This window comes from Helicoverpa armigera, chromosome 9 (assembly GCF_030705265.1).
Source record: "Helicoverpa armigera isolate CAAS_96S chromosome 9, ASM3070526v1, whole genome shotgun sequence".
Classification (NCBI taxonomy): Eukaryota; Metazoa; Arthropoda; class Insecta; order Lepidoptera; family Noctuidae; genus Helicoverpa; species Helicoverpa armigera.
Genome location: NC_087128.1, coordinates 7948800 through 7965632, shown reverse-complemented (window position 1 = coordinate 7965632; position 16833 = coordinate 7948800). Strand labels below are relative to the sequence as shown.

At 34.5% G+C, this 16833-nt stretch overlaps 1 protein-coding gene across 5 annotated transcripts in view; it reads right to left on the bottom strand.

The window, feature by feature from the left end:
* The window catches only part of Inae (inactivation no afterpotential E), a 100397-nt gene that overhangs the window by 20435 nt on the left and 63129 nt on the right, over positions 1-16833 (bottom strand). For all 5 annotated transcript variants that reach the window (XM_064036361.1, XM_064036360.1, XM_064036362.1 and 2 more), the window contains exons 2-3: positions 3400-3495; positions 172-396 (exon numbers count right to left, since the gene is read on the bottom strand). In XM_064036361.1, coding sequence (XP_063892431.1) covers positions 172-396; positions 3400-3494 — 320 coding nt within the window. In that variant the 5' untranslated portion in view covers position 3495. The remainder of the gene's footprint in view (positions 1-171; positions 397-3399; positions 3496-16833) is intronic.

Here is a 16833-nt window from a genome sequence, read left to right as displayed (position 1 = left end):
TCTCTTAAGCCCTGTAGGGAGCTCTCGGTCACGCATATCGCTTTTATTCATTACCAAGGGCTCTTGGAACCAAATGGACGGATTAAGTGACTTCATTTCATGTTTTGGTATGCACATTGAGTAGGATCGTTATTCAGGTCAGCAGTTCTTCCATTGAAGCCAGGTACTTACTTTATAAGAAGCAGTGGTGACACCATCTTCCTAGCATCGATGTCTGTGATGGTGCCTCTCGCGGACTGCAGAGCCAGGGCTGCCAACAGCAGCATGAGTGCGGCCTGCAGCGCGAGAGTCCCGCAGAGGTACAACCTCACGAACGCCCCGCCCTGCCAGCCCTCTGACTGGCACTGCCATGTGACTGGATATAGGACCTCCGCTACTAGAGCTATTAGCACTAGCCTGTGGACAAAAGTAAAAATAAATATAAAAAATCTTGCTTTGGAAAAATTGTTAAGGAAGGAATGACTTAAATAACATTTTTCTTCTGTAAAATTAAGCAAAGTAAGTAAGACGTTTCTAGAAATCCCATCAACAGTAAAAGCCAAAAACATAATCCGGCCACAAAGAGCATTGTTTTGACGTCTCGCGAAACATCAAAAGTGTTTTTCAACCTAAATCAAGCTGATGTATCTTGTAAATAAACAGCCTAATGAAACTGTGATGAATGGTATGCCGTGCTCAATGGAAAGAAAGCCGTATGTGTGGAACTTCACATCAAACGTCTGTAGCGCTAACGAGACCAACGAATACAAAATAAATTGTTGCTCAAATAAAGAAAGTTAACATTTTTTGTACAACAAAAGCGTAAATATTGAAGCCTAGTGACCTAAATCGGTTTTTACAAAAAGTCGTAATTCTCTCATTGAATAATTTAGGCTACAAACGTAATAGCGAACGGTCAATCAAGCGCTGGATATTGCGACAATTTAAAACCCATTACGGAGCAATCATGCCGAGATTCGAAGGTCGACTGAAGTGCAGAGAAATTGCGAGCCAGAATTGGGAGGGAAAGCTCATTCATATTAATGTGGTTCGCAACAAGTGAGCTACGAGTGCCGAAGGTCTATGCTCCATGTTTGAACAACAAATCGAGACTGTGTTTACCCTCAAATCGGTTTTCTCGAATTATATTTACGATCTAAAAAGAGCCCAGAAAACGTTAATATTATCTTTTCAAAAATTTCTCAGAATTTTATTCTTATTCAACTCACTGGACGCTGGACTCTGTTGATTCAATGAAACCTTCATTAATTTCATCATTGTTATTGAATTTGATGAAGGGAAGACTAAATTAGTTTCTTTCATGATATTCTTTACAACTTTTCCTTTTAGTTTACAAGTTTTTATTCCGATTCAGAGAAATTTATATTCTAGCTCTTTCTTTTTACACTTGCTGTCAAACGCTATTCGCGAAGAGAGCGTTTTATCGAATATTATGTATCGGTTTATGCTTAAGGAAATTCAATTTATTGGCAAAGTTTTTATGCCGAACTATTCTATCGGCAATGTTGGAACTACTTTTGTTTTATGCCAATATCGTAAATCTACAATTTGCATCAAGTCATGGCAAACATTGTTATCATTCGTTCATTTGAATAGTTGTCTATTCACTTAGGGGACGTGTTCGATATCTAAATTACTTATTTTGAAAATCGAACACAGCTGATTAGTTCATGCAATATCTTTTAATTATTTATCTAAGATAGAACTGGCTGGTGAAAGTGAGTCACTGATGTAACTCCTCGGCCTCAAATATCCTCACATATCGCGGTCACAAGAAGTAGGTAACTGTCATGTTTAAATGGATGTCATTGTATTTCCATGTTTTCGACCAACTCGAACCTATATTTAGTCCGGAGTAAATATAGAACTGTTTTTGTTAATTGCGTTAAAAATACTCATTTATTTTTAGACGACCTTAAGCATGAAGTAATAAATTACCAAAATATAAGTAACTACCTATAATAGAAATATAAGTAGGTGGATGTACCATTACAGAACGGTTTCGTCAAAGTAGGACAGGTTCATAATAACTCAGAATAGCGCAGATATTTTTAGATACGAAAGCTTATGAGATTTCGCATATCATTCGTAGGTTATGATCGTTGAGTATTGTGGTCTGTTTAGTTTATGGCCGCTACTCCAGTCAATGGCTATTTTATTGTTTACCACTCGCCTTTTACCTCGTCGATAATAGAGCATTCACTTAGCTAGTTCTAAATGTTATATTTCCTTTTAGATAGAGGAAATAAAATGTACAATATAGCATAGTTGTATATAAGGTACCTACTGTCATAATTTGCGCGTGTTTTTTGTTTTATATAGCTAGAATATTGATCTGAGGCTAGAATATGCATTCCTAATTTGAATTTCCGTTCGAACTTTAAATGACGTGTACCTAACCTTATTTGCTTTTGTTGTGACTGAACAACATACAAAACAGTACGTTGCATTTGTTTATTATAATTATAAATTAATTAACCATATGCAATTATGTATCTTTTTGTTTTAAGAACAGGTACCGTACTTTTATTGATAATATTTATCCTTAACATAAAAATATGTTTGGTATTTGGTGTAAAGCATTAATTACAATTTGCAGACTACATTGATTTGTTTATAATAATGTTGTAAATATCCATTCATATAAAATCCCATCATTATGTTGATGTCAATAAATAATTGATAACGGACGTCGTTCTCCCCTGTAACTACTTTTTGTTCTTATTTATTATAGATACATATATGATATAGGTAACGGATAAATAATAATCACGTGTTAAACAGAAGCGTAATTGATTATTTAATTTAGTCTTTGAACAAAAATGCGTTCGATTAATTTCTTCCTATTTTATTCATTTTAAATGAAAATTAAGTTTTTTTTTTTAATAAACAAATTTCCATTCATTAATTGGAATTAATCGAAACTTGGCAACGGAACTGTTTTTAATATACCAGGACAGCATAAACCGGTGTAAGTATTACTTCATCGTCATCTGTGCCAAAGGTGTCGGCCGGTCACTAACCTTATATATTCGCTGGAGTCAAGCTTCCTATTAACTTTGAACGTATTTAACTGTTTTATTGAAAAAAATCTACCTGCGTACACTAATATGTAAAACAGAAAAAACATATTTTTGTTTGTATCTTAAAGGCTTCGAAATTATAACCGATTTGGAAAAAATCTGTCACAATTAGGAAGCTAAGTATAGTATCCCTGAGTAAAATAAGCTAGGTATATTTCAGACGGATACGGGAAGAATTTCCTCGGGGACGGTGGTTAAAAGTCGGGAAAAAAACAGCTAGCATTGGCTACTAATATAAATGTGTAAAATCTGTAAGTCTTGTTTGAATAGATTAGAGACAGATTTCATAATATACAGAAGATAATTAAGTACTTACCAAACAAATCTGAATAGTAGTTCGAAGATGCTCGGAAACACGAGGTCGTCTGAGGCTGCCAGCCATTTTCGCCCCAGCAACCGGAGCGCTGGCATTCTGAAACAAGTTACAGACTAATATTAGATATTTCAGGTTTTATTACAATTTTATCAGTATGTAAATGGTAATACTTAAATATAAAATATGTTAAAATTGGTGTGGTATGGTTATATAATTAAGTAGGTAGGTAAGTATTCAAAAATGTAGGCGTTGTCTAAGTTACTGAAATATTCTCAAAATTGATGGATGTATGAACATCCATCCATGTCGGCTTATTCATAGCGGACGATTTATAAAGGTATTGTACAATAAAGGAATAAAAAGTCTAAGATAAATACTAGGATTTTAGACCATTAGGCTTCTACGTTAGATTTTTTACACTTGCGCCTGGCTACAAAATCCTTCAATTAATTACAGCATTTTGCTCCTAACGTGTCGAAAAACTGTAGGACGGTCCAGAAAAAGCGATTCAGCGTGAAAGCCCAAACTGTGAAACTACTGGTAATTTCGTAGCAAGTGTTATCGCGTCGCATTTGTAACCAACATTAGTCCTCGTGACAAGGGACATTAACTTTTATTTTTTGGGACCCTACGATAGGGGAACGGAAAGTGGGAAGTATGTTTTGGACTTCAAAAGTGGTGAAATGATGGTTGAAACTCAGTTTTGAGTAAGTGCGATTAATGCTTTGATTGACATACATTTTGAATTGGAATTGAGCTGGTCGTAAATATGTGTCAATTTGTCAAAATCGGCCCACACTATACGAGTACCACAAAAGTACAACATGTATTCAAAGGCTCATAAATGCATTACCCTTCTTTGCGTGGCGCAGTCGGGTAAAAATATTTAATCACAGTTTTTGGTCGTTTCCTTGTAATCAAGCAAAGAGGTCGTTCGACCACTGGCCACTCAGAGCTAGACCATTAAGAGTGACCTCAAAACAATTAATGTGGACCCTCAGACATAATAAAATTGTGGCTTGTGGAGTAAATGTATGAGGAGGGCTGACCCCAAATGAAAAGGGATTTACAGCCAGAGAAAAGAAGTGAATCGCTTATAAGCGATTACACTGCGATTACTGGGATTACTTTTCTTTCCCCTGCTACTTATAAGAAAATAAAAAATGAAATTATTTTGTACTTAATGTGCTGATCTAAGCATATTTTCAATAATCACGATTGACACAAGTAGAAATATATAACAAAGTCCAATGTTCAATCGTCAAGATAACTTGCGCAACTTCAACTTAACGCAAATACCAAGCAATTTGCTAACTTAGTTAAGTGCATGCCTTTACGCATATCTACTGCTAAATTGGTAATCAATCGACAGTCGAAGTTAGACAAGTATTTTTAGATTAGACACTTCTAAGGGCGTATACCTTCTCGCTCCTCTATTAAAAAGTGAGAGTTTTGGGCAAGATTTATCTCTTATCTAAGGGTCGAACAAATTCAGCAAATCGCTAAGGGTAATTGAGTTAAAAAAGTTAATAAGATACCCCAGCAGTACTCCAGTCAATCTCAAGAGATGAATAATTAAAGGCTCATGATTGCGGAAGGAGGTTATTACAGCCTTTTAATAGCTATAACAAGGCCTACTCAGTAAGAATCTACCACATAATAATAATTATGCAGGTAATAGGCAATTACGCAAATCCCTGTTTCATCATATATAATGGAAGATCGCCGTCATTCTTTGCTAATTCATGGACATTTAAACAGTTGTAATTGAAATACAGATACAGTATTTCACGTCAATCTAATTAAAATTAATTAACACAAATTCTTGAGAGAAAGTCTGCAAAAGTATCAGAAATAAGAACTTAAACTTCTAATTATAATTACATACTCCGACAACAACTGAAACTCGAAGAACATGGAACAAAATAATTAGTTCCAGTCTGATAAATGTTTGGTCAAAAACCTCTGTAATAAATTGACTTCGGAATAATTTATTGTATTTGTTTGTTTGCTTACAAAAGTTTTTGAAAATTAATTAGAAAGTTACAACCATTAGACAAATATATCGTTGATGCCTACGCATTTTGACAACAATACAAATTAATTCTAGAATTACGTGAAATAGTGTAATAACTTTATTTGTGTGTAGCGTACCATTGAATTTGATCCAAATCACGTTTGCATTGGACGTGTCACGTGCGGGGTACATTAACACGTCGTGTCGTATTACGTCCGTCCGTTCGTCTGGTGACCGCCGCACGCGTGTCGGACGCTGAACCCAGCGGACCCGGGAACTTGGCCCAGGTATTTTGGGACGCGGACCGCATTCGAAACTTTTAACACCGTTTACGCAATATACCGTAACGGGTCGGTCAGTAGGGTACGTTATTTTTAACCCTATCAAGTTTATTTTTACTCTTTGGGTGATAATTTGAATAAAATTATCTGTTCTTGCCGTTTGTGGGGTGTACCTATTTAAATAACTTGAGTATTGTAATTTGCACGGGTCATTGAATACGATCTGATTTAATTACGAAACTTTTGTCGGAATTTATTTGCCAATACAATTATTTACTGCTGAGTAAATACATTGTGCAATAAGTAGGTATGCATTTCAGAAACCTACCTATACATTGTTTTTTTGCCCTCAGTAATAACGAACGGTACAACCTTTTGAAAAACACATTGGCATTGGTGTTTTTCGTCATACGATGCAATGATGACCACTTAGGTAATGTGGTGTTGATTTTCATAAAGATAACAAAAAATACATTTGCTTCCGACTATTGTCGAAGTGATATCAACACAAGATGTCGTAACAAAAAATGCAGTGTCACGCTGTTTTTCCTCTCGTAATTAACCCGTTTATAACAAGTGTCTTGCTTATTATGCCTATTGTATGGGAATTATATTGTATTTCTGCGTGCGAACATAAAAATACGGTGAGCAATAAACTTGTTTTAAATAAGTAAGTAGTCCTTATTATACTGGTCTTTATTATCTAACTAAAATAAACACAGATATACCCGTTGTAATTGTTTTCCACGTACAGTACAAAAAGGTTCCAAAAAATATGATTTGCAAAATTGGTTTAAGTATTTATCAAAACTAAGGTATAATTCGGGGTCGCAAGCGTCATCCCAACAGAGATACAACGCCTAGTCCCGTAATACAATTAATTTAATTATTATACTAATTATATCTTTCCAATAAACTTGTGCTTAACAATCGTCTATAAAATATAATAAGTTGCCATTTTCTTCGATCTGAGGTTGCCATATTGTCAAAGCTCATATGGAGAAAGTTGCGACGCACTGCACTTTCGTCCATGCATTATTATGGCCTATTATAACTCGTATTGGTGTCGATGTCGAACATCATTGTTCTCTTTCTATAACTATAGTAGTGAAAGAGTGAGCTTCCCCGAGCTTTATAGTTTGTAGTGAGTTATGAAAGCCGGGCTGAAAGGGGAAGGTTGGCGCAGACAAACTGGTGTATTGTTAATGTTTAAGCCTTGACACCTGGATGCGAGCTTTGTGTTATAAAGCCGTTTATGAACTACCGAGGAGCTTTCTGAAGCTTTGCAATTGTATTTCTGTGGAAGGTTATAATTTTATATAGGTGTTAGGTACTACGTTTGTGTTCGTGTATAATACAGTAGGGAATAATTTTGTTATAAGTTTGGTCATCTGGTAGTAGAAATACTAATACTTATTAAACTGATCTACACAGTTTTATACCTACTTAAGTAATTTGAGAATCGAATTGCAAACATATCGTGCACAAATAGTGTTTTTAAACCACGCTAAGCGTCGATTGGGACTGTGAAATATAAATTACTTATTTGTACACCGCAATTTATTTAAATTGCCCATTTAGTGACATGTAATTTGAGTATCGAGCTAAAATACTGCCTCGCCGGCAATTTGGTAATTTATTACAGGTTTTAACTAACTACAGCTGGCACCTCGGTTTGAAACTTTGACAGGACAGCGCTCCTAATTACAATTTCGCCTACGAAGCGTTTGATAATTAAGCCTGTATTAAAATAATGAGGAAACATCGTGATACCTCTCCAAAATAATGGAAAATTTTAAATTACGTAATATAATAAATATTTTTCTTCTTTTAAACAAGCATAGAATAAAAACTGCTTCAAGTTAATTGTGCAATTTACACTCCGGACATTTATAAGTTTCAAATTACCTCTTAAAAATATGATTTGCATTACACGTGTGGATTTATCTCAAAACGGGTTTGAATATTAAATAATATTAGGTAATTTAATTACAATTAGCATGACTTAATTTGCAAATCAAAGCACTTACCTATATGTTTTGAAAATGTTTGATACGAATTTTATATTAAATGGTACTTGGCTTTATTAACGGCCAGTTTCTTCATCAAAAGTTAAAGTTATGGCTAAAGTAATGTCTAAAGTAAAAGTAACGGTTAAATTAAATTTTTCTATTAGTTTTGCTGTCACTTTAGCCTTGAAAAAACGAATTTGACCGTTACTTTTACTTTAGACATTACTTTAACTTTAACTTTTGATGAAGAAACTGGCCGTAAATCGTACAAGCTTATAAAAAAGTAACCAATCTTCTTATTCCTATTTTATTTTAACTTTATACAATACGAGGGGAGGCAAATACGCGAGTCGGTTGATACGTAGTGACGAGATGTTTACTGATAGGTATCAGATAAAGTGACAGCCAACTTGGCGCCAGCTCCCCTACTTCTGACATTTTGTTACATTTTACAATAACGTTAGCAGCTTTTACTTCATAACTAAGTGAAATAAACATATTATGAAATAAGTAATTTTTTTAACGATTTGGCTTTTTTAAAAAAATCGTAGTATTTACGTAGCAACATTAAAGTTCAATAATAAAAACATAACCATTGGCAATCGGGTAAAAAGAAGATAAAACCTATCACATTGTAATTAAGATTATCTAACAATTGTTTATTATTATTTATCAGATTTACTTTTAATTACACACACATTAATCATCTAGAATCTAGATTAAATTACATACCTTTGATTTACAGTCAAGATACGCATTGAACATTGATCACGATACGATTTGCATATAAATAAATAATAATTAGACATGCTTGGAAATATTTAAGGTCATTCGCCTCCATGAATGAATGCGTCTGATTATGTTATCGTTAACTTAAGCTTGACTGAGTAAATCATGGTTTACCCCATTAGCGAAACGCCGTCGTAACGTTTTATGTACGAACTAGCTGGTGCCCGCGACTTCGTCTGCGCAGGTTTAGTATTTCGAACAATATGTTTACAAATTGTAGCCTATGTGTTATTCTGATGTATAAGCTATATTATTGTAAAGTTTCATTAAAATCCATTCAGTAGTTTTTGCGTGAAAGAGTAACAAACATCCATTCATCCATACATACAAACTTTCGCGTTTATAATATTATAATATATATATATAGTAGGATAAAATATAATGTCGATATATTCTACCTACGCAGTCACGTCACTAGTGAGGGTGGCTTCTAAATATCAAAAGAAAACAGGAAAATATTTGTAAAAGCTTCCGTTGTTTGACTTTGTAGCGTTAAAATTCCTCTTCAAAGAAAACAAAAGTTTTGTAAGAAATACAAATTGTTTATTGTGCGAGCATTTTACTTGTATCGAGATCAAATTGTGCGAAAGTGTGCGATAGAAGTTGTTTGATATTATCAAAGCCATGAAGAGAACGATGCTGGTTGAGCAATATTGCCGCAAATGCCTTAGGGATGTATGAAGCATTGTCCTCTGTTGCCTGCTTTGGCACAATAGTACTTTCCTTATCAGATACCTACTTAAAAAATATTAGGGTTTCATAGCGCCAGTTTTTCTGGAAAAACATACGGTGGTTCATCGGACAGCCCTATTTCGGGAAAAAATAAGAGTTAGGTTAGCCTAATGCCTTCTGTAATAGTGGGTTAATTGGGCAATGGTGCGAATAATTAAACTCAAGTAATTATTGCGCCACTGGCTCTAGATGTTGTTTGTTTAGCTAATATGTTAAGGTTGTAAGTTATGTAGACACGCTACATTACTTACGACCTTTCCATATTAATGACGCAAAGTTCGACAATTTATCTAGGATATGTTGGTGCTTTCTTGAGGGATTGAGACTTCGACAATGTTTTAAGAAATTGTGTCTTACGAATAAATCTGTTTTTAGACTTTAAAATTCAAATTCCTGGAAAGACATATGGTTCAAATAAATGTCTTGCTTATTCATAATCTCAACGTTATGTTAAGCGCAACTTAATATCATTAAACTGTTAATTTAACTATTTTAAAACATCAAAAAATAAGTATGAAAATAACTCGTTCAAAATATTATATAAATAGACGTTTAGAATGAACTAAGAATAGCTTGGAGATGAATTAGTGCTCGCTACGATGATAAGCGTGTGGGTTCAATAGGATTTAATGTATCGATCGATAAACCGTGGGATACATCGGCGTTACTGAAAGCAAGCATTGTTAATTGACGTCATTCGGTAGTGTGGGCAGTGGCCGTATTCTGGACATTATTTGAAATGAATTTATATGAAATGAATGAATGTGTAGTATATGGATTGAGGAAGTCAGTTCTTCTATGGCAGTAGTCAAAATGGTAGATTACTTTCCTGGTTTTTATAATTTCGACACATAAGTACAATATCTTTGCCGAAGTGATACATGCATTGGTGTGTAGTGATTTTTCAGTGAATGAATGCAATTTTGTTAAGGTAACGGAGTCTTGTAACATCTTGAATGTAAACAAAAGAGATAAATAGTTAAAAAAGCAAGTAGGTACCACTCTCAAAGTTTTATTTTCTTTTAAAGGCAGAGTTTAACTCAAAGACAAGGGTTGTTTATGAGATTCAGTAGGCTAATCTTTTAGCATTATTAGATAATATCTATGATAAGTCAGACGTCAGGCACGAGCCAGCATTTATCATATTTAATGCTATATCGATTATGGCTATTCGCGTGACCTTTGAAATGAAATAGCCTGGGCTAAATGTAACGTCGCCATGTGCAAAATGTTTTGAAATACTTATATAATGTACTTTTGCGATTTTCCTACATTTTTATAATGAGTTATTTTCTTGGAAAATCACACGTAGGTAATACTCATAATTTTCTCTATTCCCGACAAAAAACACGTCGTATCAAATAGGTAACTATGCCTTCTGAAGACGATAAAAACTCCAGTAGAAATGTTATATGTTGTAGTCTCTGTAGAGTTAAACTACTAAAAAAAACACAAAGTCATAAAGTTCAGCTTTTATTTGAAATTGTAAATTTTAGTTAAGAGACAAAATATATATCTTTGTTACTTAAACAAGTCTCTAAGGGGCAATGAATGTCGATAAAAGTTGGCACAAAAGAAACTAACTTACTGAAAAGGAAAGAAGCCACTTTTTTCTTAGGACGAGTTAGTTAGGTCTCCGGGGAGGCGGATCAACTTGTAGGTTCATTGTTGAAAGATATACTACTGGGCTACTGTAAGATATCATAAGAAGAAAGTTTTGGATTGAATATTGAAATTAAAATAATCTAAAATGGGAATTTTAATAAAATTACTCCTTTAGCTTTTCCTTAGTCAGCTCCCACAATATGCTAAGATCCATAGGTACCTATAACATAAGTAGTTCGTGTATAAAATAATGCTACCTGCCTACTAATTTTGTTTATATATGTTTAACAATCTTATTAATTTAATCAACATTCCTATTAACATAAATGAGATCATTAATAACCGGATTAACACGTAAAATATACTTCAAACATGTTATGTTATTTCTATTATTTGCTTAGCGTAATTTAGCAAAAATAAAACAGCTGGTTGAGCGAATTTGTTTTTCTTTAACTAAAAACAATATAGGCTACATTTGCATTGCCGACTGTAACCAATCAAGCGAGTAGTCAATCGAGTGAATAAGTTATTCGATGCATCGGAAATAAATAAAAAACTCGTGAATCCAAAATTGAAAAGTCTGAAAAGTGTGGGTGTTCCATAATATGATATGTAGGTAAGTATGAATGGACCTAAAACGGTTGTCGCTCACTTCAGTGAACAGGAAAGGTAATTTTGGCTTGTTATTATAAAGGGAAGTAGACGTGTAGCCATGGCTTTAACATCACCACTACGTTGGATAAGAAGATGAAATGAAATGAGATGTTTTTCCCTTTTTAGCGAGCACTTTAGATTGGAGTAAGCACATATTAAAATGAAGGAGTATTTTGAAAATGTTGTGAAATAGTAAATAAATGAGTATGAGTTTTACTCGGATGTAAAAAACTATTTTGCCGTGGATGTTAGATTAAACAATATACGCTGACCGCAAGGTCCATCATAGTTTATGAACTTCAACATCACGGTAACGATCGATTTCATGTGAGTTTCCTTTTAACATAACTTTCAGCTACCGATATAATATTAACGATGTGTTATAAATTTTTATTATCTACAAAGAACCGATTTATCACAAACTCATAACATTTCCGACTTCAACTCAATAAAGGTAACTCTGCTACCTATATTAAAGTATGAAAATAAGATCTGAGACGACCATTTTTGCGTAGGTGCCATAAAAATATAAATCATATTCTGCGCTTTGAAAAGTTATTGGTATAGAACCAATTAGATGTCGAAAATACCCAATATAAGTTCGTCAATTCCAGTTCACAGAAGTGGCCAAATCAATCCAATTTGTGAGAAAAATACCGCAAATCCGTGTACAAAAGTATTTTTGGAATAAGGATCCAGACTTTAGGATCAGGAGTCGAGACGAGTGACGTCAATCTACCCACAAACGGTGAAATGGGGGTGAAAAACGACGCTCATTTAATAAGCTTAGAAGCAACAAAAACAAGATTATTATCCAATTATGTCATCCTCACACTGTGGGATGTTGAAGTTTTTTGTCGATGTTACGTCAATATCGTGCGTAATCTTCAGTTTATTGTTGACCAAACACTGGACATTTAAATTCTTAATCGATGCGTCGGATGTACGCTTCACGCTTATTTATCTTTCTTTTACACGCATGCTGTAAGGGAAGTATTAAGTAATAGGCATTATGGCAGTAGCAGTATGATTCATTGATTCACACTGAGGATTCTAAAGTTGAAAGCCGATGTTGGTTTGTTTTAATTTTAGAATGAATTCAAAAACAAAAACATATCTGTAGAAACTGGTTACGTTGTTGAAGAAACTTGTTAGCATCGATTTTAGCCGTCAATGTTCAGCGTAGGGCAACAATTTTACGGTTAACCTCAACCGTTATTTTTCGCTCCGTTAACCGTTTGTCGATTACAAGCAACTTTAATTGTTGAACATTTTCTGTAAACAACGCGATAAACATGATGCCAAACGTTCCGTTCATCATAGATTACTGTTTACGTAATTCTCGTGTTAGGTATTATAGAATCCAAATAGGCATAGAAGTAATAAATAATGACCTAGAAAGATTTCTTATTTTTTCTTTCCAAAAATAGCTTAATTTAACTCTATTCGATTTCCCGCGGTTTCACCCGCATCACGTAGGAACTCCTGCATGTACCGTGATAAAATATAGCCTATTTTACTCGGGCGGAGTGTAGCTCACCAACAGTAAAAGAAATTTGAAAATCGGGCCAGTGTTTTCGGAGCCTTCAGGATACAAACATAAAAAAAATCCTCTTTATTAAGTATATCAGTACAGATTTACTTGGCTATCTTACGTTGTTACATAGAGGCTACAATAATGTTTGTTGTTGCCATTCTTCTATTGTATTGAAATTGTCTTTGTATAATTTGCTTTCATATGTAGCCAATGTGATCTGACTACATTATGTACTTACCTATAAATTAATTTGCGATGCGTAACATTATATAAAATATATAGGTAGGTACTTAAACCACATCTTGCTTATAACCGGCCTTCCCAAAGGTACAGTCATAGTCATTACATTCATAAACTCGTAATCATAACCCATTAAGAAATAAACAGCGAGAACAATATTTATTTTATAGGCATACCGCATTTTAAGGGATCTTACTCCCACATTTAGTACTCGGCGTGGGAACATACAACGCTTTCACACTAGTCGTTTTTCCGCTCGATTTTGTCTGAGCGCCAATGCTAAGGCTTGTACAGGGCTTGGCAAACAATTGACAACTGTCCGTAGAAAATTGGCGTTAAAAACCACGCCACAGATTTTTGCTAGTGCTGCTACGCACGGAAAAACCGAACGGAAAATCAGCCAGTATGAAAGCGCTGTAATACGTTTCTCGTAAATAAATAAAGCGTAACCCAGCAAAATTACTGGCGCTCGTAATAAAAGTATAACGCTATAAATATTTAACCAAAGCATAAAGTACTATAACGTGCGCAGGCAAAGGATATAAATTGAAGGTTAAGCGTATCATGCTCCTTCATTGTACATATTGAGGTACATACGACTTTGTACTATGTACACACAGGTACATTTGTCAGGATTTTAAATGACGTATTCGACCTTTTATCCAATTACGGCGAAAAGGAGTGTACGAACGCGCGTGCGTTTGTACCTAGGTACCTAATCTTAGTAGTGTAATGCATCTTCACTTGGCAGATCTTCTGAGGTATTTTTATCTATTTACTGTAAATAAACTTCAAAGTGCATGCAAAATAATAGATTTAATCATATTGTATTCATTTTGAGGTTATAGGGGTAGCTTCTCGCGCATCAAATTCTGGTCAGTGAATTCAGCAGTAAAATTAAGATACGCTTTAATTGTTCTGGCTTATAGTATTAAGGCTTTTATCACGTACAGTTTGATAGTCAAAACAATTAGCTGTGACCCCGCTCCACTTCACACGAATTTAACAAGTTTCGGGTCAGATCCTTATCACAGTCACGTAAGTACCTGCATGGTAGTCACGGTACAGGGACGGATCTGACATTGTAGCTGCATGATCTTAAGATCTAGCTTCTAGATTGTAGAACCTTAGACCTTTTTTTAGTGGGAAATCTTCACATGGTAATCCGCTGTTTGCGGTGCGGGAGTGTACAGGCTTCTACTGACGGAATCAAACCATGCTCTTTTTGGAGCCTTTGTGTACCTACCGAGGCCGCGGTGCCGCTTCTAAAAGTCAACAAACCAATATAACAGGAGAGAAAATAAATCTAATGTTATTTGTCTCGCACTGGTATTTGGAGCACTTTAGCCTTACATAACACGGGCTACAGATTTTCAAAAGCAATTGACTTTTTTAATATGATACGTAATAAAAAATATCCGTTTCAAAGGTTAAGCTTCAATAAAGGAATTACAGAAGTATTTCGGATTCCAAGTTTTCGTTTATTGGAAAACGTCACGTGTCCTTTTGACCTTCATTCTATTCCTGACTCCTTTGTTATAGAAATATTTCTCTAAGTTTTTTATTGGGATATTGTGATGTCTAACCTAGATTGTGTCCGATTCTGGATTAATCAGTGCGTTGGATTTTCCATATATTTCCACCCCATTTGTGGTAATATAAATAGGATATAGTTTTTTATTTGTATCCTACGGGCTCCAAAATTACGGCACCGATTTGAAAAGTTCTTTTACTGTTACTGTACTGGAAAGCTATACTCTTTTCAAGTAACAAAGGCTCCCAATTGACGCGGGAAAACAGTAAATTTTTCATAAATATGTGTATTTATTCATATGTTGAAAAATGCAAGGTTGAGGATGGTGTTATTTAATTTGCTCACCTTAATCCGGGCCTGTGATGAGTATAAAGTGTACGATACAGTAATTGCATTTTGTTTCAAGGTTTTAATCCTTTATTTATATGTACGTTACTTAGTTACAATTACATTTGCAATAAAGTATCGCGATTGTACATTTATGCATATGTAATTGCTTTGTCATTCTATTATTATTAATGTTTAATAAGTATTGGTACACACGGCATAAACAATTACTTAATAGTTAAAGGCTATTGTTAGATTAATTGCCAGTTTCTAAGCACCTTTGTAGGTGGTTTATCTATTCACTTTTAGGAAAGTTAGTAGATAAACCGCCAACAAATCTGCATCATCAAAACTGGCCATATATAGTCAAAACTTTTTAAATACACAAGAGCAATGAAAAACATCTTGATGATTCAGTCAAGAATATTGACTTAGTAAACTTTGAAAGACGTAAGCAGCTAAGTACTAGTAAAGGTAGGTATTTCTGTGTTGTCTAGTCGCCCACATATTCATCAGTCTACAGTCTACAGGATGCGGTAAGCCAAAGGCCAAACGAACGTGAAGACATGAATTATTCGGACCCTCTTAGGTTTCTCGGTCGCTGGGTTCTAAGCTATGTACCTGTTTGTAGGTTTAGTACCTGTACCTAAGTCCTAGCTGTTGGTTTAGATAAAGGATAGTAGGTGTAGCACCTGAATATGAATTATGTGAATAATTTATCTGTATGGTTATTTATAACTATACTGTTATGAGGGTTTTGGTCTAGTTTTCGGAGTTTATGTATCCCTATCGGTCAAAAAATTTTGTAAGGGTAGTTTTCATTGAATTTACACAATAACATAGTCTTCTAAATCTCTATTTATCGCTATTAATGCGAAAAGGCATGATTTTTCTCGCAAAGGTGTTGAAAAGGTGGTGAAAGGTGTAAATCACGACTCCTAGAGAAGACTACTAGTCATTAAGAAAACTAAGTAGGCTTTCTTGTGCCATATTATGATACATTGTATATGAATAAATAAACATACACCGCACACGTGCCTTTGTTTTGTTTTAACTCTATCGCGATAGCTTATCATATGAAAATAGTGCTATCGTACAATGACCTCATGCATAGTAAACAATTTTATTTAGTGCATTGCGCAGGTCAGGGACTCAATCTTATTGTGATTGATACTGAAAATTTAAAGGAAAAAAATAAACAATAGACAAAAGTTACGGTTCATTAAACTCTTGGGAAATTGACGCAGAACATAAATAAATGTTTCACGAGGCAATTAATATACGAAGCTGAGATATTAATTGCTTCCAAGTAACACGGTAATTTTGGAGCAGCGTAATGCAAATTTAATCAGGCTGTTACAACATGAAGTGTTACAATAGTTAAATTTATTGCTAGATGTGGCCTTTTGATTATCATGAACTCAGTAAACCGTGGAATTCACATTAAGATATTCGTTAACAAACGCTCGTTAAAGTGTTACTCAATTATATTTAATTTAATTATCAGTGAATGAACGCGAACCACCCACGTGGATCGTAAACCGCGTAAACATAAATTCAATAAAATTTTATTTTCAGTGGCAATTTATTTGCATATTTGCAGTGGCGATGAAATACGAGGAAACATCGGCACGTGTACACATAATTGTGTTACGATTTCAGCTGAAGCCGATTGGAGGCTACCGTATCGCGTCAACAGAGAAGTA